The sequence below is a fragment of the Grammomys surdaster genome, unplaced genomic scaffold (genome assembly GCF_004785775.1).
Source record: "Grammomys surdaster isolate TR1022 unplaced genomic scaffold, NIH_TR_1.0 123711, whole genome shotgun sequence".
In the NCBI taxonomy this organism is placed as follows: Eukaryota; Metazoa; Chordata; class Mammalia; order Rodentia; family Muridae; genus Grammomys; species Grammomys surdaster.
This window is the reverse complement of record NW_021618890.1, coordinates 15,450-39,034: the sequence shown is the minus strand read 5'-3', so window position 1 is coordinate 39,034 and position 23,585 is coordinate 15,450. Positions and strand designations below refer to the sequence as shown.

Below are 23,585 nucleotides of genomic sequence, written 5' to 3'. Positions count from 1 at the left end.
CCTGTTGCTGCATTATTCACAATAACCAAGATACACAAACAACCTTATGTCAGTGAATACATTAATAGTTAAAGATGTGTGATACTCATAAATATACCTGTGTTTTATAGGATTTTCTAAATTTTCACCAAAGTATTATCTCTGTGTACCATTCTTCAGGTAAATATCACTTTAACTCAAGTAATTCACCAAAGATTCCACCAATAATTTGAGAGACATGCTACTTTTTCCTTAAGGATTTTTCTTTTCATTTTATTTGTGTAATTCTGTTTACTGTGTTCTAGGCTTGTTGAGTTGCAAAGATACTTTTTCTCCATTGTGAAGTTCAACACATTTGTAGCACAAAATAACCTCTTAAGTGTTTGTTGAATGAGCTGGAAACTTGTGGATGTATCTTTTAAATGCTCTCTCCACTGTGCTAGTCTAATTTTATCAATTTGCTTAATGTTGTTAAACTTTAGTTCTTCAATATTGAATATTATGAATTAAGAAAATTTTTAATACTTTATTATTTGTGGACAGTTAAGCTTTCTTTTAATAGAATGTAAAAGATAGCTGATCTGTTTTTCTTTTTTCTTGAAATCACAGGCCTTTCATAAAATATAAGAGGTCAAGACCAATGTGAACTCAAAATATTTCTGCTCTGCAGCCAGACATTTAAAGGAACTCAGTATTTACCTAGTATGTGTTGTTATGTCAGAGGCTGATAACTACTAATTACTTAGTAGTGATCGATAATGACAAGTATACTGGTTTTTTAATTCTTAGACTGCATCAAAGCCCACCATAGATGCAAACTTATTATTTATTTGAAATTTATTTTTTAGGAGGCAAATGCTCTTTATAAAAAACTCAAAACACATACAATGAATGCATACTCATAAATCCTTACTTATTTATATATCCCCTCTCTTAATTTTTAGGTGCTTTGCCCAGCCTCAGTCTTCTGAATTCTTCAAGCCATGGACCAGTGTCTGCTGTCTCTCTAACTAATCGATCAGCCATAGGATTTCCTGATACCACTGATTTTCTTACTAAGCCAAGTGTTAGTTTACATAGATCACTGGGCAGTGTATCCAATCCAGCAGATCTCCTCAGGAACTCTGACAGTAATCTGTGTAGCAGGTAAGTACCTTTAGAACACAAGTTCTCTTAATAGTGTTAGCAGTTTTCTGATTCTGTATTTTAAGTGGAGGATGGTTTAAAACTGTATTGTCTTGATATATGTAATAGTTTTAAACAAAGCGTTTCTCAGTTCAGTGCTATTAGTTTCCAGATAAATAATCTTTATCTGAGGTGAAATACAATGGTATTTTACTCCTCATATCATATCAGTAAAGACAATTATTTAATATATACCACTTAGTGGTTATTTTTCAATCCTTTGTTGATTTAGTCTTCATATTTTGTTTTCAACAGAAATACATGTTTTTAACTTATACCCTACTATTGACTTTCAAAAGTATATTATTTCCTTTAAGGACACAGGAGTTTCCTAAATAATATCATTCAGATTTATGCAGAGATGAGAGTCTTAGGATATGTTACAGTTGAGATCTCATTTAAAATTCAGGCAGATTACCTAGTGATGTTTAGTAATGTTTAGTAAAATAAAACAAAACTTCATTTATCATATATATTTATTTGTTTTATTCTGTAAGCTGTGGACACCAAATACTCAAATATGTTTCAACATGTGAACCCGATGGTACAGACCACCACAGTGAAAAATCAGGTGAGACTGCATCAGTTATATGTATTTTGAGTTCAGGGCTAGTTTTACAGTGCCTTTTTTAAATGCCCATTTACCTAGTTTTACATTTCTGGGTTTTTGTTTTTTGTGGTGCTGGGGTGAAAGTCAGGAGAGTCACATGTATGGAGTGAATGCTCCACACTGATTACATCACAGCTCACACTTCTTCATCTCACGGCAGTTAGTACAGTGGTTTTTACTTGTTCTCCAGGAATTAGTAAGAATGACTTACAAGTAACAGGTGAGGGGCATATTTTGAAGAGCAAGAAATGTCTTATACAGATGAATGTAGTCTTTAGTTATGGCTAGTTTTAATAAATAGTGAAATTAGTCATGTTGAAACCTGTTCCACACAATTTATGCTTGAAAAGGATTATGTAGTTTTATGGTATTGAGAGAAATGATTAGTGTCATTATGAAGCATTTTATACCCTATACAAGAAAATGCTATTGATGAAATTTTAGCTATTCCATAACTTTAAAAAAATTGTCATTGTCATGGAATGTATAAACTCTAAAATGCTATATCATAGGCAAAAGGGTAACAGAGAAAGGGTAAAAAGGATTGCTTTTAACAATCCTTCCTGGACTATAAAATTTACTTTTAAATGTATACAACTCAACAGATTTAAAAAAAATATTTATTTACTTGTTTGTTTATATAATTTACACCTGATAAGATTGTTTAAAAGAAGACTAATCCTTCACTTAAATGCTTCCCAAAACAGAGGCAGTACAACCTTGCAGCTTGTGCATTTGATTTGTGTTACTTGAACACCACATCCACATAGAGGCATCACAAGAACAGGCAACAGGCTGATATCTTTTATGTGCATAGAAATATTTTAATGAAATGTGAGTAGACTGAATTTAGAAATGTTAAAATGTCCCCTGTGGTCATGTGGTATTTCAAAATGCAAGAATCATGGGACATCCAAAGGTTAATAGATAATATATACCAAATATAGAGGGGAAAAAAATCACATGAGAGTCTCAAGAGAGAAAGGAGAAGCAATAACAATTTTGTTTGTGGCCAAAACCAAACTTGTAATAGCTAGGTAGTTTGTCAACTTGATAAAAGGTATATCGACAGTTAACAGCCATAATGAGAAAGAGATAGTCAATATTATTTTTTTATTTTTTTTACTATGTTTAACTTATTTTTTATGTTGCTGAGGCTTGAACTAAGAGGCCTGTGAATATTTGGCAAGGGATCTACCTCTGAGCTACATTCCTAGAGTTCTTACATTTTATTTAAAGCGAGAAAGAGAGAGGGGGAGTGGGGAGAGATAATTGGGAAAAATCAATTTTAAGTACAAATTTTACCACCACTGATAGAAAAAAATAAATTTGGCTTTAGCAATTTAAAACTTAGCTAAACCTGTTGGGGCAGGGTTTGATAGCTACTCAGGATGCAAGTACACAGCCTGCTGGGGCTACAGAGCAAAGGCCAGCCTCTTTACACTGATCAATTCAAGGCTGTCCTCTAACTTAATGAGACCTGTTTTCAGCTCCCAACTTTTAAAAACATTTGACAGTTTCTAGAAAATTACATATAGATTTACATGACTCAGCAGTACTACAGTCCAGAGTATATCTAGAGAAAACACACTCAGTGCATCTTTTATCATCATAGTACAGGTGTGGGAGCAGTACAAACTCCAGCTTGAGAGTCAATAAACTCTGTAGGTATATGACTTTTGTAAATTGTGTTTAGCAGTTACAGTAGTGAATTTTTGATATTTGGTCCAACAACACAAATAATATTGTTTTAAGTGAAAGAAGCCAGGCTTGAAATATTTACATTTTTGTATACATAATATTCACATATAATAAAATATTATATTATTACATCAACAAGATTTTTTTTATTCCTGCCCATTGTGTTAAAGCTTGTCTTTACCAACATCAACATGTTGGCAGCCAAAGTGCATGGCTTGAAACTGACAATGGACCCCCAGACAGAGTTATTAATTTAACAGGCTGGTAAGCCAAGGATGGGTAAGATTCTGCACAGAGCCTTACCAACCTAAGACAGAAATGCATTATTTTGGGTAATGCATTTTCCACAATGGGTAAGGAAGTCATTCCTGTCAGAACAACTTAAGACAGGCTCAGTCTTTTTTATGAAATAAAAAAGGGGGAGAGGCAGAGAGCCTTTAGGGCTGTTTGGCAAGAATCTGACATGGGCCAAGGACAAGGAAGTAGGCTTCAGGCAGGAATCTGACATTAGGCTAGAACAATGAAGTAATTTCAGGCAGGAATCTAAATCTTAGGCTAGAACAAAGAAGTAGTTTCAGGTAGGAATCTAAATTTTAGGCTAGAACAAGGAAGTAGGCTTCAGACATGAAAATGACTTTAGGCTAGGACAGGGAAGTAGGCTCAGATATTTTCGTCATCCTGATAAACCCTTAGAAACAGTGATCATGGGAGTGATCATGGAACTTTGTTTATTGCCTTGCCTGTTTTTTGACTATGTTTATTGTCTGGCTTGTTCCTTGACTATTTGCATCTATTGTATTGCTCGTTCCTCAATCTAGAACTGATCTTAATACTTGCCTGTAATTAGAATGGTATAAAAGCAAAAAGGAGGAGGAGGGTGGGATAGAGGGTTTCTAGAGAGGGGAAATGGGGGAAAGAGATGACATCTAAAATGTAAATAAATAAAATATCCATTAAAAAAATTCTCAAAGGGTAAATTTGCACAATATGAATATAGTTGAGATGTAAAAGGATAATGGAAATTAACAACAGTTGTAAGGAATGTTTTGTAGATGATGAGAATGTTCTAAATGTAGATTAACATGATAGTTAATGTTGTGTAACCTTCCATTACTAAAATTGTTTATTTGTGCACTTTGAGTACAAGCTAAATTTTCTTTTATTCACCCAAAATTCAGGTGCTAACACCTGAATGTGTTGGGGCCTTTGGGAGGGAATCAGATGGTGAAGGTGAGATTATTTCCTTTAAAGGGACTAGACTTTAAAGCTACTAGAACTTTGTAGCTTTCTTTTCTGCTGTATGAGAAACTGGTCTTTTGAAACTTGAGAACTTTACCAGAATACCACTGCACTGATCCTCTCACCTCTACACTGTGAGAAATAAACTTGTTTATAAGCCACCAACTTGAGATATTCTGCTACAGTGTCCTCATCGGACATGGTGGGCTTTAATGGCATGTAGTTACAATTAATACAACTTTTAATGGCATGTAGTTACAATTAATACAAATATTTTTTTTACTACTTTTCATAGTTCTGTGGAATGATTGGTCTCAGAGGGGAGATTCCTACTAGAGTTCATGTGACCATGGTAGGCAGCAATCATGTGAAGTGTTACCAGGCTGATTTTTAAAAAATTCTTATTTATTATTGCATTATATCTACAATTAGCAGGATTCAGATGTTCATGAATTTTATATTCAACTTGTATAGTAACTTCTGTTTCCCACCAGAGCATAGAGTGGTTTATGTTCTAGAAAATCAGGCAAAAACTTTTCTTTTACCTTGAACTTCAAATGGCTAAATATTTCATGCTGTAAATTTTTGTAAATGTTTTGTGAGGTTAGAGGACTTTCAGTTTTATCTGAGTAAGTTGAAATTCTTAAAAATTATTTTTCCTATTATTAAAAAATAGATTTTTAAAATATCAAATAATGTATATCCTATTATGTTTCCCCTCCCTCTACTATTCCAAGTTCATTATAAAATTAGTCTTCTAAGAGATTTTAGTATGATATGACATGATAAAACAAAAATTAATGCATCAGAGTTGTCAAGACAAACAGGAGAAAAGCTGAAATCAAGACACAAGAATCAGAAACTCACTTCTTAGCACACTCAGAAATCTTATAAAAACATTAAACTGGAATCTATAATATATACACAGAGTCACCATAGTGCCTGGTGTAGACCCATTCAGGTCCTATGCATGGTACTGCCTTAGTCTCTGTGAATTCCTATGAGCTTTGATCATGTTGACTTAGATGGCCTTGTTTTGTTCAGTCCCTCTGGTTCATACACTCTTTCTGCCTTCTCTTCCATGGGATTCCCTGAGCCTTGAGGAGAGAGATTTGATGGAGACATCCATTTAGGGCTCAGTGTTCCAAGGCCTCTCCCCCTTTGCATAATGTCTGGCTATGGGTCACTACATTTGTTCCCTTCTGTTGCAGGAAGAAGCTTCTCTGATGAGGGTTGAGCATGGCATTAATCTATGTATATTGCGGAATGCAATTAGGAGTCATTTTATTGAGATATATATATATATATATATATATATATATACACACACATACATATATATGTATGTATATGTATATATATAAACTTTTTATTTTACCCTAATTCCTTGGGCTACATAGTTCTTGGCTCTTGGTTCCCAAAGCAATATCAGGTATGGGTTCCATCTGGTGGAGTGGGCCTTAAGTTAAATCAGATATTGGTTGGTTACTCCCACAGTTCTGTGACACTATTGCTATACCATGCCTTGCAGGCAGAACACCATTGTCCATCCAAAGGTTTGTGGTTGGATTGGTTTTTATAGTTCTCTTTTGATAGTACACAAAGAACTTTCCTGTACCAAAGACTCTAGTCCATAAGGGTGAAGGCTCTATGAAGGCCCTGGCTTGACTTCTGCATATTCAGTGAGTTGTGTAGTGTTGTCTTAAGCAATAGGGCCTTACTATCATTTTGTGGAGAGCAAATATATAGTCTTGGCCTGGGTTGTTTGGGGATTCCCATGAGACTCCTTTGGCCAAAAACAGATGTAATGCAATCCCAGCATTGGAAGCTTCATTTGGTGATGAGAAATGGCAAATTGTGACTTTGTCTACCCCATTATTTGGCAATTTCATTTAGATCACCTTCATATATGTATATATTTTAGCAGGCTTCTACTGTATTTGGTTTCCATACTACCCCTAAATGGCCCTTAATCTTAGCTGTCTCTCCTAATATTCCATCCACACCACCTCTCCCATCCTGCTCCCCACTTGTTCCTTCTGTTATAACTCCCATCCACCCATAACTATCTATTTTCCTTTTCTAGTGAGAGCTACCTTTACCCTTTAGTTCCTTACATAGGACCTTTGTGGTTCCATGGATTATAGCTTGGTTATCATGACATAACAGTTAATATCCACATATCAGTGAGTACATACCATTTTTGTCTTTTTGGGTCTTGGATGCCTCACTTAGGATGATATTTTTCTAGTTCCAACCATTTACCTCCAAATTTCATGATTTTCATTTTTTTAAATGGCTGAGTAATACTCTATTATGTAAATGTACCACACTTTGTTTATCCATTCTTCTATTGCAGGACATCTAGGTTGTTTCTAATCTTTCACTAATACAGGTTCAGTTACAGACACAGCAATTTCTTCTCCGAAGAGGACTACAACACTTCATGCCATACACTTCTAAAATGCATTACAGTAACTTCTCCCCCATGAGATCTTATTTATTTACCAATACCATGGACTCTCAGGAAGCCTTGTGACTGCTCAAAGAGACTATAAATGAATTATAGACTGGAAGTTCCCATTTCCTTCTCTTTCAGAGTATAACCAACAAATTTGAAGCCTATGAGAAGGCCAGTAGGCATCCATCTTAAAATCCAGCCCAGGCAGTCCTGCCAAGAAAGCAGTCAGAATTTTCCTTGTTTAAATCACTAAAAAATCATGTGTTACACATTAAGTGTCAATGATTTTTAAATTAGATTTGTCCTTTTTCAGTTTCATACATGTACACAGTACATAGTAGGTTATTCTAATCCTGTAACCTCGTCATTTCCCTCTCATCACTGCTGTCCCTTCGCATAGAACTCTTTCCTGGTTATGCCTGTGTTTGTGACCCACTGAGTCTAAGCAGGTATACGTGTTTAACCATGAGTAGGGAGCTTTCTTTCTAGTGGAGCCTAGTAGGCTAACTAGTAGGTAGACATCTGAAGATATTCCCTTGTACTCCTTGTCTTTTAGAGGCAACTGGTCAGCAGAGAGATATAAAATATGTGTTGTTTTCTTTAATGTTTCTTTTAATGTCTCCTTTTCTTACAAACAGTAACCAACTCTCTTAATTCTAGGCCAGCCCTTCTCCCAGTTTTCAGCCCAGCTCCTTCAAAGTTTTCTCCCAACCATTCCTCCCTCAGTTCTCCATCACTCTGCTTGGAAAACTGGGAGAAGTTCTAGCAGCTCTACACTATAAACAACTGTGCTAGCCTATCTGCTCAGGTCGGCTTCTCCTGACTCAACTGTCACCAGCTGTCTTCTCTTCTCACTCTGCTAGTCCAATTCACTTCCAAGTGTCTAACAATACCTTCTCTGGCTCAGCTCAGGTCCTGCTGGCTCCTGTCTTCACCTGCTCAATCTCTTCTGCACCACTGTCTTCCTTCTCTAGCCTGACTCAATCTTTTCTTTCTTTCTGCACCACTGTCTTCTCTAACTGTACTCTTCTGCCACCTGGACCCTACTACTCTTCCTCTTTCAGCCTCTGCTGGCCTTTTATATCCTCTCCAGAAGTCCAGGAGGCAGAAGGCACTGGTCATAGGGTCAAGCAATTCTTTTAAAGGTCCAGTTGACTAGTAGCTAGGGATCCTTTAAAGGGCCAGAAACATAAACCACATTACATGGGGAGAAGGCCCCGGGAACTCTTCTCCCACCTATTACTGGCTGTTGACCAGTCCAGCCTTGTACAGCCCCACTCAGTGGAGGCAACTGCAACTGATGCATTTGTGATTGTAGTGGTTGTTCTTCCTGTCTTTCATTTGTTAACATTCCTTCTTCCTCTCTTTAATGATATTTCCTAACTCTTAGACAAGGAGTGTAAATGTCTTGTTTAGGGCTTTGTACTGAAAGGTTCCATTTTCCTTTTTGAGTATCAGATAGTCTTTGTATTCACTGTCATTCACTGTAAAGAAAAGTTTCTTGATTAAGTCTGAGAGTAGCATTTATCTGAGTATAACTACAGGTGCTTAGAAGACAGTTTAATGTCATGTCACTTTCGCCACTCAACAGTAGTTAAGTTCCCTAGGGTCCATGGTCTCCCAAGTCATGGAACTTTGATCAGGTTTGCAGTACCAGGCTTGAAATCCTTCTCATGGAAGGGGTTTCACATGCAACCAGAAAATGACTACTTGTTCCCTTTAAGTCATACCATTATTCCAGTAGTGGCACATCTTGCCTGGTGTGTTGTTATTGCACTTTGTGGAATTCATGGCTAGCTGGGATAGACCACTGATGCCTTTTCTCCTGCAGCCTGCATAGCGCCTTCTATCCAGCATGGAGCTTCCAGCTCAGTTTCAAGATGTGTGGTGTGTGGTGTTTTCAGCAATAGGGTTTTACACTTAATAATGCAACAGTTTGAAACCAACTTCTTGTTTAGAGTATCATTGTAACGACTGTCCTTATTTACCAAGACTATTTGAATATTATAGTCCCCTTTTCTACATGCATTATTAAGTGAAATAAGGTACAGTACCCTTGTGAGCACTGCAGGTCCTAGAGTTGACTTGATACTGAGGTGGGTAGTAGGTGTCAAACAGGTGGGAGGCATCTTCCTTGGATACACTGGATGAAGAAATGGTTCTAGTGCTGGATGGGCTAGAGAGGACAGTGAGGTTTCAGCACCCTGTTTTGATGTGCATGCAGTTTGAGGCCATGACTTCTATAAACTTTTCCATGCAGCATTTTGGATGGCGGTTGACCATGGGTATCTGAAACTGGAAAATGGGGCCTCAGATAAAGAAGCACTACTATATTCAAAGTTTTATTTTATAAAATGAATGTGTTTTATTTGGTAAATAGTTTTTATAAACAATAGTATTTTCTAACCTTACACTAATATTTGCTGTAATTCAGTTTGTTAGGTATAGAATTGATTAAATCTTTAAATCACATTTTATGTTTAAGGTCTGGTAAGTTGGTTTAGTTACCATCAACATTTTATAGTGAAGAGAAATATTGCTTTTGAGTACAAATATCAGGTTTTGAAACTACTTCTGAAGTTTAACTTCAGTAAGTACATCTTATTATCTTTTTTTGATCTTTATGAGATAGTAGCTCTGTAAGTTACCCATGTAGGCTTCTACTTAGTGATCAGCTTCCTTGGTAGCTAGGATTATAGGCGTGGGACACTGCCCTCCTTACTGATGACTCTCAAGAACCCAAAAGAGCCAGCATACTAGCTCATGCCTATAACTCTAGTACTTGGGAAAGTGAAACATGAGGCTTGCTGTGAGTTCAAGGCCCAGCTTGAGCTACATACATGTTTACAGTTCTAATCCAGCCCATGTTATAAAGTGAGTTGTGTGCACACACACACACACACACACATGCACAAAACAAACCTAGGTTTATTTTTAAAAAATTAGCCAGGCCTATAGTGTGAATGAGTTGAGGATATTGGTAGTTGAGGGGAGAATGGGCAATTTAGTGAGATGCCATCTCAGTAAATAAACAGAACAAAAGTTTTAAAATCCTATTTATTGAAGTGCATACAGAACATAAGTTTAAAGCTTGATGAATTTTATACATTGTACAATCTGTACCCAGATCTAGAAACTAAATGTTATCTCAAAATTTCCCTTTATGCACCCTTGCAGCTGTGCCCCCTAAGGTAAATGACTTCCCTGTCTTTCAGTGCTCATGTCTACCACTCATGTATATCATTAAAACATTTAAAATTTATTGTGTGTTTGTGAATGATGGCGGGTTGAGGGTGGGGGGACCTTCATACCATGGTATGCATGTGGGGGTCAGACAATGTGTTGAGTTGGTTTTCTCTTTCCATCTTTATATGGGTTCCAGGGATTGAACCTGGTTGCCAGGCTGTGTGACAGGCATGGCCAGCTCACTGGGTGAAATAACAGTTTTGAGACTTTTAAAAAGAACATTTCATAAGGGGAATAACAGGGTATGGACTTTTTCTCTGCCTTTCTTCATTGATCATTTTTGTGTTTACAAACTCACTTAAATTGTATGTAATTACATTTATTCTTGCTGCTTACTAGTGTATGAATCTCTCACAGGAAAATGTTTAAAACGTGAATAAATATTATTTGGCTAGTGGTGTTACTCTGCTTTTCCATGTAACTTGAAAAAAAGAATATTATTAATGCAATAAACAGAGAAATAACTCAGAATTTGTCATTTTATTGTTGAAGTTTTACATATTTCTTAATGTTGTTCACATATAATTATAAATTTATCATTTTTGTCTCATAATTTTATATGAAAATTGTTTATACCAAATTGGCAAAAAGTGTCTGTTGATAGGGACTATCCTTTGTTTTTCCCTTTTATAAAGATATCGACCCCTTCCTGTCTTCAGTGAGTAAATGTGAAGTGTTTGTGTTGTCTGAGTGTAAGACCCCTGTACCGAGAGTCAGCAAGGTAGAATCTGTGGTGTGAATAAATGGTTTAGCTTGGGCTAGAGGGTGGTTCACTCTATCAGAATAGTTTTATACCGGTGACCAGGTTTTGTAATAAAACTACTTATTTAAGGGACATTTTATTTATATTTATTACTATATATATTTTTGAAAGGTGAAGAAGACAACAGTGTTTTCTCAAAAGAACCATTGAACATTGTGGAAACTCAAGAAGAAGAGACAGTGAAGAAAGACTACAGGGAATTGTTTTTGGAAGGTGATAATCACCTAATGGAAGAGGCACAGCAACCAAATGTAAAAGATACTTTCAATATCATTATGTTAAAGTGAAATATGACACGAGTTAGTACTGGCTTCATTATTTTAAACAGAACATAATTATCAGTATAAAGGTATTTTAATTTTCTTACTGAGAGATCACAATTAATGGAATAATGCTTGCGTTATCAATAACAGTTCTAAGCCAATTACCTGAGAACAAAAATATTTACTATTTTTATGAAAATTTTATTTAATTTTATAGTAGATATATTTCATTCTTAATTATATTTTTAAAATGCAGAGATATGTACATAGTTATTAAAAAATGAAGAGAATAATTATTTACGTGGACTAACAACTTGGCTCAGTTGGTAAAGCTGCTTGCTGCCAAGCCTGATGATCTGACCTCGATCCCTGAATCCACATGATGGAAGGAGAGAACTGTGACTCTTAAAAATTATCTTTTGACTTTCACAGACATACTATCACATGTGTGAATGTGCATGTGCACACACACACACATAATATTAAAGATAATGATTACTTCTAGTAGTACCATTTTTCTTCAAGTTCAGTATTGAGATTTGTAGGATAAAATCTTATTAATTTGTTTGGGGATACTATTCTAGTAAGAAGTACCACTGTTAGGAGATAAGGATTTTTTTCCTTATGCTTTGGTACATATATCGTCTAAAGTGAAAAATAATGGATTTTATATTTACATAATCATTTGAAAATAAGCTTAATTATATATAATGATATATATGATAATATATCATCAGCCTTCTGATGCTAAGAAGATGTGTTTAAAGTCTTGATATGGCATTTAACAAAGAGAAGAAATAGAAGGCAAGATGAAAGAATATTTGAGAAAACCACTACAGAAATGATGACTAACTATTGTTAATGTTCAGTCTTAAGCATTCTCATTTAGATATGGATTTAAAAATATGTATGCTCTCATATATAATACTAAATTTTTAAAATATACTTTTATACTGACTACATATAAAAATGATAATATTTTAAATGTATTTATTGGTTTGAAGAAAATATATGGCTTAAGTTCACTAAAAAACAAATGTCTGTAAAAGGTAAAGTAAGGTTGTTTTTTCTCCTTTGTTCAGATTAACCCGGAAGCGTTACTGGACCCAATGTTAGAAGATTGTGATTCGTTAATAGAAAAGATGAGCCACTGGAATTTTCAGATTTTTGAGCTTGTAGAAAAGATGGGAGAAAAATCAGGACGTATTCTCAGTCAGGTTAGTCTTCATAGCTCTGCTTTATTACTGTATTTTTTCAGATTTGATAAAAGCAAAATCTAAATGATTTTACTGGTTTAAGTACAAGTTCAGAAATGGCATTGTCAATAAATTTATCTTTCAAGTGGCCTTCAAACAGTTAAATGTACATGATACATATGTGCTATATATTCTATGCTGTTATTAATATATAAAACATATTTGACATATAAATATATATGAAAATCATTTATTTGAGAATATGAATGAGATTCAAGCTTTCCTAACATAGTAATAAAGATTTACTTTTTCTTGATTCTTGAGATTTGAAAAGACCTGAAAGATGATTTATTTCTAACTACTAAAATATGAATATTATTTTTTTACCTTTCCTACCTAGAGCTTGGGTGAATAGTTCATTTCATAAATGGACCAAGATTAACTCTGACTTAATCATTCTCTATAACAATTGACCTTCCTATATGAAGCAATTTCAAGGCTGCTCTCATTACATCAAAGACCTTCTAGGTCTGTGTGATCTGGCTGAAATGAAAACATGTCTTTAATAGACACCTTTAATCCAAACTATGTTGTCTGATTGAGGGGCAGACACAGTGACAGAGAAATCAGAGAAAGATTTGACAAAATGATTCAGAGAAAGGATATGCCCAACTCTAAGGAGAAAATTTATTTAAGAGCAGTGCTGGAACAGTGAAGGTAATTCAATGAGTTGGAAGTTGAGTCAGTTGGGAGTCAGTTCAGTTGACTGGAATTGTGTTTGGTTCAGGTCAGTCACTTTGTCAGTGAGTTGGGAGTGAGCACAGTGAGCACAGTGAGCACAGTGCAGGAGTGCAGTGAGTTCAGTGCAGTGAGCACAGTGCACTCAGTGTGGTGGAGTGCAGTGAGCACGGTGGAGTGATTGTGGTACAGTGCGTAGGGTGCAGTGTGGTGTAGCAAGTGTGGTACAGGGCACTGAGTACAGTGTTCTAAGTGCTATGCTCTGAGTGGAGTGCAGTGGGTACAGTTAGTGCAGTGCAAAGTTTAGTGTAGTGAGTGCAGTGCAGTGAGTGTAGTTTGCTAGTGAGTTCATACCTTTCAGTGCGGGTCAGTGAGGCAGCTGAGGCCAGAGAATAAGAAGGAGCTATAAGACTAGAACAAATAGCCAGAGTTAGTTTGAGGCCAAGCAGAGCAATTCAGTGAGAAGTGGAGAGAAGCCAGATTGAATCATCAGCTTAGAAAAAAGTTTAAACCAGCCAGCCAGAGTTCAAAACTAGATAGGGTAAACTCATTCAGTGGTAAACCTCCAAGATGACAATTATATCAGGCAAATAAAAGTTAAAATATTCTCATTTATTCCTTTAATATCTTATCTACAAAATACAAAACATAGAGATACTTAGTGTGGTAGGAATAGAAGATCTGATCATTGAATTCTTTAGGACCAAAAAAATATGATGAATACATTTTTTTCGGACTTTGTTTTTTTAAAGACTTACAGAGTTTGCAATGTCTTTTAGTAAAATTGGAATAGGAAGCTAAAGAGAAGTCAAGAAAAAAATTTAAATTGGGACATGTGTAATAAAATTTCTTTGGTTTTCATAGGACTTAGGGTGATATCTTTGTTATTGTTTGGAAAAATATTATTTGAGAAATTTATAATGAACAGACTTACAGATAAGCACTGAGAGATTTGGAGAGATGACTCAGTAATTTTGAGTACTTGCTGCTTTTCCAGAGGACCTGAGTTTGTATTTCAGTGTCCATATGTCAAGTGACTCAAAAGTTCCCTGTAACATCAAGTCTAGGGAATCCAACAACCTTTTCTGAACTCCCCAGGAACTTGCACACATGCCCTCCTTCCAAACATAAATAAAATAAAATCAGAATGGTGAGGTTGGTGCTACAGTATGTAATTCCAGTTATCTGAGAAGCTGAGGCAGGAGGATGTCAAGTTCAAGGCTAGCCTAGACAACTTAAAGAGACTCTACCCTAAAAACCAAGAAGGTCTCATAACTTAGTGAATAGAGTTCTTGTCTAACATGTGGGAGGCCTGGAGTTCAAACCGAATACCATGAGAAAAAGAAAATATATAATGATCGTATGTCTAAATATATCATAAACTGAGTTACAGAGAAACATTCTGATTTCTAAAGTGAACTTCATTTTATTTTATATTTAGGTTATGTATGCTTTATTTCAAGATACTGGTTTATTGGAAACATTTAAAATTCCCACTCAAGAATTTATGAATTATTTTCGTGCATTAGAAAATGGCTACCGAGACATTCCATGTGAGTAATGACATACCTGGTTAAGTTCTAATAAATTTGTTGTCTTACTCTTCAGATAAGCCCTGAAATATTTTTGGAAATATACATTTGAGAAATTTTCAAATAGATATTTTAAAAGAATATATCATATTACCTAGAGTTAACTGACTTGTTAATTTTGATATATGTCCTCTAAGCCTTTCTTATTAATCTTTTTATAAAGTGGATCATAATATTGATATATATCTATAATCAGTTTTCTTCACTTAAATGTTGTATAGTACCTATCATTTTGTGTGTATGTATTTGTGTGCATGTATATGTACATGCACTTGTGTTGCAGGTATGTACATACATATGTAGGACAAATTAACTGAGGTCTACTATTTCCTGGAGCTCAGCAAGTAGGCCAGGCTGGCTAGCCAGTGAGTCCCAAGGATTTTCCTGTCCCTGTCTGCCCCAGCATTGAGTTTGCAAGTATACACCACTGAGCCGGCTCTTTTTTTTTTTTTTTTAAATCTGAGTTCTAGGATTCAAGTCTTTGTGGTTGCAAAAGAAACAGTTTACTGACTGAACAAGCCCAGTGTGTGTGTGTGTGTGTGTGTGTGTGTGTGTGTGTGTGTATGTGTATGTGTGTGAATATATTCACACACATATGCACACACACACACACACTTATATAGACTTTTATATATATAAATACTTATATATATTTATTTATATATATACTTTTATGTATATAAATACTTATGTTTTTAAGTATTTATGAATATTAAATCAACAGTTTCAGAAAATTGTTCATTTAAAAATATTTAAAACTTACAGTTTTCTATTTTAAATGTACTTGTGGAATGATTTTTAATTTTTTGTACTGGATATAATTTGAATTTCTAATATGAAATATATGGAGTTTTTTTGTGTGTTAGACCTTTCTGTGGCTCCCCCCATATGAACACATACAAAGTAAATTATTCCTAAATTAACTTAATAATACTGCTTTATAGTTTAAAGTGTGTCAAGCTTTCATTTCTATTTAATCTTTATAGGAAACCTAAGAAATTAGTATTTCTCATTTTTTTTTGCCAAAACATAGGTATATAGAATATATAACTCTTCATTGAGCAAAATGTTTGTATGTGTGTGTGTGTGTGTACAAGCGCACACACTGTTGTACACACAAAGAGACTGAGGATGACTTGAGGTGTTCTCTGTATCACTCTCTTTGAAACAGGGTCTCTTACTGAACCTATATCTATGCTGGAGACAGGGAAGCTCCATTTATCCTCTTATCTCAGCCCCTCCTCCAGCACCCCAACCAAGCACTGAGATTGTAGTTTACATACAATTCTGCCCAGATTTTCACTTGGATATAGAAATCTGAATTCAGATCTTCATTAATACACAGAAAGTGATCTTACCCACTGGGTCATCTTCTTGTTCTCCAAACTATTTTATATTGTGTCTCCGTAGTCCAGACACAATGTTACAAAATCAACACAATAGAAATCTCAATAATTTTTTAATCCTTTGAAATTATCTTTGTCTTCCCTGTATTTTCTTTGGGCCTTTACTATGTTTTTGTATTTTAATTGAAACCTTATAAAATAATACCTTTTAATATAGCAGAATATCTTAAAATAAAATTGTGGGAAATACCTTACTTGTTGGGATATAGTATAACTAGAAAAATTTTCACTTTCAAATGTCTTATGCCAAACCTAAACAGAATGATGCTATAATAAAGTATTTTGTTAACTTCAGATCACAATCGTGTGCATGCCACAGATGTCCTACATGCTGTTTGGTATTTGACAACACGACCAATTCCTGGCTTACAGCAGATTCATAATAACCTTGAAACAGAAACCAAAGCAGGTACTTCCTCCTACAAATTTTTATTTTAATTCTGTAACTAGAAATAATAAATTAAGCTGACTTGTATAGGTGTATCTAAATCTAAAAAAATTCTTTAAGTAAACTTTGGGACACATAAAAGATTGTGTAAATTATAATGCTTAACATGACATAAAATTTTAAACTTGTTACCATCTTAAGATCTAGATCATGATTCAGAACTACTGTATGTAACATGTTACTTCTTTTCTCAGTCTAAGATAGCCATAATCTTGGATATTTTGATAATTTTTGTTTCATGTCTATTATGTATATTTAAAATATACAATAATACCAAACAAAAGGAACACATTTAAAATTTTCACAGGAGTATTTAAGTAATATTTAGAAAATTTGCAAACATTGTAAATTCTGTTTCAAAAAGTTAATACTATTTCGCATCATAAATACCACTGGTTAAATTAGCTCCATGTATTATAAAGTTCCTATATCTCTTACTTGAACTTATGGCCACAAAATACTCTAGTAAAATAGATCTACCAGAGTACAGTTTGTATGGAGTACAGAGTTGCACATTCTGTAGCCTGTTTTCATCTTACTTGTAATATTGGGGAGACAATCCTGAGTAGCTCTTGCTGACTAAGAAGCAATGAATGTGTGCTGCAGAGAGAGCTCAGCAGTTAAGAGCTCCTCCTGTTCTTCCAGAGAACTCAGATTCATTTTTTAGCACTCCTGTTGGTTGGCTCACAATCTAGTTCCAAGGGACCTTTTGACTCCTTTTGGCCTTGGCAGACACTGGACTCATGTATTGTGTGAGCATGCATGCACGCCACACACACACACACACACACACGCACGCACGCACGCACACACACTTTTAAATAAAGCAATGAATACAGTGAATATCCTAGATGCTCAATAAGGGTAAGTTTGGATGCTAGAGAGACAGATTGATCCAGAGAGGATGAGAGAGAAGAAAGGAGGGAAAGATAGAAACAGATGTGGGGAAGAACAAAATTGTCTCTCTGCTTAGCAGAGTTTTCTAGGGAGGCATCTAAACTCTATTAAGATTTCCCCTGCAAAATATTGGACAGCTGATGAATTTGAAAATCTGTACTTAGAGGGATCTTTGAGTTCTGATGAAAAATTTACCACATCTGAATATTAATTCCATCTCAATACCCTGCCACAATCCTTTAACACTTAAGGATGTAGATTTTATGTGATACCCAGAGTATGAAAACTCATATGAAATGTTTTCCACTTGTGTTAGTTGCATTTCAAGATGACCAGCCAGTCTAGCTGTGTTCATGGTGTCTTTTACAGATAGGTTTCTTTTATGGAGCCTCTGTAGACCATTGAATAAGAATTACAATGTATAAATCCATAACATTTTAGATAAAATCAAGCTGTCTTCCTCAGATAGCTCTTCTCCTTTTGTTCCTAGGTTATTACTGTATTCTGGTGCCTTTTGAAAAGTAGTCATGGAAACTAGGTTACTACATGATGTACTCATAATGACTTAGGACCCTCTGATCCTTTCATTCTTTATCCATATTTATAGGTTCATAGGAAAGTTTCTGGAACCAGCTAACTGAAGGAGGACCAAAAGGCCAGGCTTACAGATGGATCTTTGCTTTCTGAAAATATATGAATATAAATTTATAGGCTCAGACAAGGGAGTTCGTTGATTGGATAACAGGGAAAGTTAAAAGTTTACCAATGAACACAGCATTAAGAAGAGACTCTTGTTCACTTGGTCTAAAAAAAAGGAAAGTTTAGAGAAAGGATCTATAGATGGAGGCTAACAGTGTTAGAAAGAAAAGGATTAAAAAATTAACAGTAAGGAATTGGAGGGGAGGTCTGTGTTGATCTCCCCAGAGAGGGTGCTGAATGGGAATATTAACTTTCTAAGTGAGCAGGTAACAAACTGTCTTCTTCTCCGTGAGAAACTTGACAAAATTACCTAACAGTATTTACTGTGGAGGTTTTCAGTAATCAACTGGACAAAGTGATGCCTTCCCATGATAATTGTCAATCCCTCCCCTTGTCTACTCCAGTTCTCATCCAGTAGGCTTATAAATACAACAGCAGATATAGTGAGAGTAAAGCATGTATGTGTATGGGCTCAGTGTCATGGGCTTTTTCTTATTGAGGTTGGTTTGGCTCAGTTCTCTGCTGAGAATACTCACCATGCTAATAATGGAGACTAAAGATAAGTCTTCAATTTGACACCATTCCCTGGGGGATCCAGCCATGTCTAGTGGTAGGTTTATTACAGTGAATCCTTTCTTTATGAAAGATAAAGCATTCTTTTGTTGTTTGTTTGGGTTTTTTGTTGTTTTGGGTTTTTGAGACAGGGTTACTCTGTGTAGCCCTGACTGTCTTGGAACTCTGTAGACAAGGCTGGTCTCAAACTCAGTGATTCGCCTGCTTCTGCCTCCAGAATGCTGGGATTAAAGGCGTGTGCCACTACTTGGAGCTGATAAAGCATTCTTATCTCAGATACCGAGTTGCCTTCACTGTCATCATTAATGAATTTACTAGGTGCTTTATTTATTATGTTATTATTGACAGTACTAGACCAGGTCAATAACTCATTTTCCTATATAAAACAAAAGCTGTCTCAAGGGGCTTATGTCCTTAGAAATTATTGATCTCTCCAAAATCATACCACCACACAGTCACACTGAGTTAGTGATGTGATGGCACATTACAAACTCTGACGTGGCACTTGTTGGGTGTAAACATTATTTTTTTGGAATTAGAGGACTATCACACAAGATGTAGTTTGTTTTCTGAGCCAGTAACCAAAATGTGGTATTTTTTCCTATACCCTGAAATACATCTAATTTTTTATGTTTTGCTCATGGTTTTGTGTGTGTGTGTGTGTGTGTGTGTGTGTGTGCGTCTTATTTTGGTTAAGATCATGTGAGTATATTTTTCTTTAAATCATTTAATAATTCTTACAGTTCAGCTTAGATTAGTGACCTATTTGTAGGTAATTCTGAGATGAGGTATAACAAAGAGGACAGTATTATTTTGTGTGTCAATATCCAGTTGTCTTAGTACCATTTTTGTTTGTGTCTGTCTGTCTGTCTGTCTATCTGTCTGTCTTTTTTTTTTTTGTAGTGTTAGGAAAAGAACTGAGGACCTTATGGGTGCTAGTCAAACATTTTACTGAGCTACAATCCTGAGTTCTTAGTAGCATCTACTAAAGAGTTCTTCATACATTTTAAATATAGTGGACTCCTAAATGTTATGACACCAGTGAGTTTAAAATGCTATTAACATGAGTTAACATGTGAGAAAGTCCCCAGTGTCATACATAGTGCATAGCCGTTTCTCAGTGGTCTCTTTGCATCCTGGATGAAAGTCAGTAACCAGAAGCATCAAACTGGACTTTCAGTTTTATTTCATTTATTTGTGTTTATCTCTATAATAGTACCACATGTGTTTATCACTTGAACTGTGCAGTAAGCTTTGAAATTAGGAAGTATGAATTCTCAGTGTTACAGTGTTCTATGTTTTTCCTTTGAGGTGATTTTGGCCATTCAGTCTCTTGTATTTCTACGTTAATTGTATATTCAGTTTACATTTTCATGCTCAAAAAGGCAGCCTGGATTTTGATTATATATAGTGTTGAATCTGCAGAACAATTTGTAAAACATTGCTTTCTTAATGTTAAGTTTCTGTCAAATTTATATGTACTGCTGCTATCAAGAACCTACTGTCTAAGCTTTAGGTAATTACTGGATTTTTGTTTTGTTTCACTTTTTACACTTTTGTTTTTGTTTTAATACAGTATCTTATGTACGCAAGATGGTCCTTGAACTTCAAAGTGCTGTCGTGTTCAAAGATAGGCCTGCATCACTATTCTCAACTAATTTTTTTTTTTTAGTTTAATGGGGATATATTTTGCCATTTTTGATTTTTAAAATTTAGTTTATAATTTAAGGAGGAATCCATGATGGTTATAACACAGGGAAATTGACCTGATATTAAAGTCTTGCTAGTAGCAGTTTGCCTACATAATCCATGTCCATATATTTAACTGGTTTTTAACAATTGTTATAAGGTGTGTTAAGAGTACAGTTTTCTAAAATTGAATATATATTGAAAACAGTATGAAAATAATGAACACTATAAAATTAAATTATCATTTGTGCATTAAAGTCATTATGGTCAAAAATTCTTGTGATACATTGACTCAAATTATGATAAAGAAATCATTTGGACTTTGACAAGACATATTTCCAACTGATGGACATAACTGAGGACATCCCATATCTCTTATCGTGTGTTTTATATGCTGCCTACTATAATACATTTTATATTTGCAATTTCTTCCAATCTCTTCAGCAACAATGATAGCTTGACCATTTAGTCTTAGCTAATGTTAGGATACAGGGGCAGTTAGTGAAGTGTTAGGGGCCAGAATCACAGAGAGGGGAGAACACACTGTTTCTTTCAGAAGGAAACTGAGGAGTGGTACCCAAGTAGTTCTGTTTTTCAGGCCTTTGTGTGTTTTATCATACTTTTTTGTTTTGTTCCACTGTAAAGAGCCTCATAGGAGGAAGATGAAGGGGAATAGAAATTGTAGTCAGTGCAGAAAGTGAAATAATTCTTCTGGATGAATTTTGAAAAGTAGCATCTCTATTTAACTTAGTTTGGTAATACATTAAATTCCCTCATGTTCACATTGTTTTTAAATCAAATTTTATTCCCAAGTTTTATTCATTTAGATCCTTTTCTATATATACTACATATACATAATTTTTTTCATTTAATATATTTTAATCATATTCTTTCTGCTCCCCACTTCCTCCCAAATTCTCCTTACCTCTCTACTTACCCAACTATTTGTTCTCTCTCTCTCTCTCTCTCAACAAGAAAAAATAACAAAAAGAAAATCAAAACAACCTTTGAGAAAAGAAAATTAGAAAAAGGGTATTAGACACCACACACACACACACACACACACACACACACACACACACACCCCAAAATATAAAGTCTGTGTTTTAGTTAACTACCCTTGGGCATAGGGCCTGGAGTGTGATTGGTATACTCTACTGGAGAAAATTGATTTTCCCTTTTCCAGGAGGCTTTAATTACAAGTAGCTTCTTGATTATGGGCAGGACTTTGTCTACTTCTTCTTGGTGCTAGTATTTTGTATGACTACTATGTTTAGCCCTTAAAAAACAAATGTTTAGAAAATTATAAACTTAGAGTTTGTATGAATTTATTAGTCTGAGTAAGAAAGCATCAACCTGGTGTCAGAATTCTCTAATGTCCTGCAAGATAAACGATGGGAAAGTATATTCTTAAGTCCTTTGAGTCTATTTAATTTCAGTAAATTAGTACTGATACTACTTATGTGAAATTCCATCCTTAGCATAATTGTCAGGAAGTTATATGCTAATATTCGTTTACTATTTATTGCCACACAGATTCAGATGGTAGACTTAGTCCTGGGCAGATTGCTTACATTTCTTCGAAGAGTTGCTGTATTCCAGATATGAGTTATGGCTGTCTATCTTCCAACATTCCCGCATTAGAATTGATGGCTTTATATGTGGCAGCTGCCATGCATGACTATGATCACCCAGGAAGAACAAATGCGTTTCTAGTGGCTACAAATGCACCTCAGGTAAGAAAGAATTTTTCAGAAGCTTACGAATAGTTCCAAAAAATGTTTTAACCCATTGCTTATCACTTTATAATCTGTCTTTCTTGTAGTCATGTTTTCAGTAAACCTTTCATTGTAATTTATGAAAATACATGATGTTGAATGCTAAGGAAATTTCGAAAAATTAGTTTCTTCAGCTTTAAAAAAGAATAGTTTATGAAATAACTCCATGTTTCATGAATTCCAGATCTTTATTGAGATATTTTGTCTTTTGTCAAATTGATAAAACTCTGGTTGGATCTTTGTTCTTTCTGGCTGGGTTCATAGTCTGGCTAAAATTTGTAATGGCTAAGGAGAGCCTTGGTGGCTTGTTCTTTCCACTTTTCTCCTATGATTTATCTTACTATCTTTACCTTCTGTTGTTGAGCTATGAACATATTAGTGTACTAACAGTCTCTTTTCTTGTGGTAGCGAGATGCCTTACCAGGTAAAGGCACTTCCCTCCAAGCATGACAACCTGAGTTTAATCTCTGAGGACTACTTGATAGAAAGAACCAGTTAACACAAGCTGTCCACAGACCTCCACACATGTGCCATGGCATGTACATGCATCCTCATCTCACATAAACAAATATGTAAATGCAAATGTAATAAAAAGATAGACAACAATTTATTTTGGTATAGTATTTTATATGGAAGGAATATATAGCTGATAAAGTATCAAACTATTTTAGGGTCACATCACAGTCTAAAGTAGTATGAATTCCCAACATCAATACTGTAACTGCCATAGCTTTATACATGAAGACTTGGAATTACACATGGTTTTTAGAAGAATTTAATGTGGTTTGAGATCTTTGTTTTGGAGATGGCTGCAATGTTACATGTATGTTTCTAACCATATGCCTTACATAGAGACCTGTTACTGTTATTGATGAATTCATCTGTCTTCACTTTAGTATCTGTTTTAACCTTAGTTCCTTTTATGATTTTGTAGCCATTTTCAATTCCTCTTTTTATCTGTTTTGTTCAATCAGGCCAATTATTATAAATATAGAAGATAAATTCTTTTAATCTCAAGTTGAAGTATGTGTGTGTGTGCGTGTGCGTGTGCGTGTGTGTGTGTGTGTGTGTGTGTGAGAGAGAGAGAGAGAGAGAGAGAGAGAGAGAGAGAGAGAGAGAGAG

The 23,585-nt window shown here is 35.0% G+C and overlaps 1 protein-coding gene across 1 annotated transcript in view; it reads left to right on the top strand.

The window, feature by feature from the left end:
* Nucleotides 1-923: 923 nt before the first annotated feature.
* LOC114636368 (cGMP-inhibited 3',5'-cyclic phosphodiesterase B-like) overlaps nt 924-23,585 on the top strand; it is a gene marked incomplete at its 5' end in the record, with an annotated part of 34,671 nt that continues 12,009 nt past the window's right edge. Inside the window, 7 exons of the mRNA XM_028784497.1 lie at nt 924-1,125; nt 1,662-1,735; nt 11,296-11,435; nt 12,530-12,664; nt 14,823-14,934; nt 16,675-16,788; nt 22,222-22,421. Coding sequence (XP_028640330.1) covers nt 924-1,125; nt 1,662-1,735; nt 11,296-11,435; nt 12,530-12,664; nt 14,823-14,934; nt 16,675-16,788; nt 22,222-22,421 — 977 coding nt within the window. The remainder of the gene's footprint in view (nt 1,126-1,661; nt 1,736-11,295; nt 11,436-12,529; nt 12,665-14,822; nt 14,935-16,674; nt 16,789-22,221; nt 22,422-23,585) is intronic.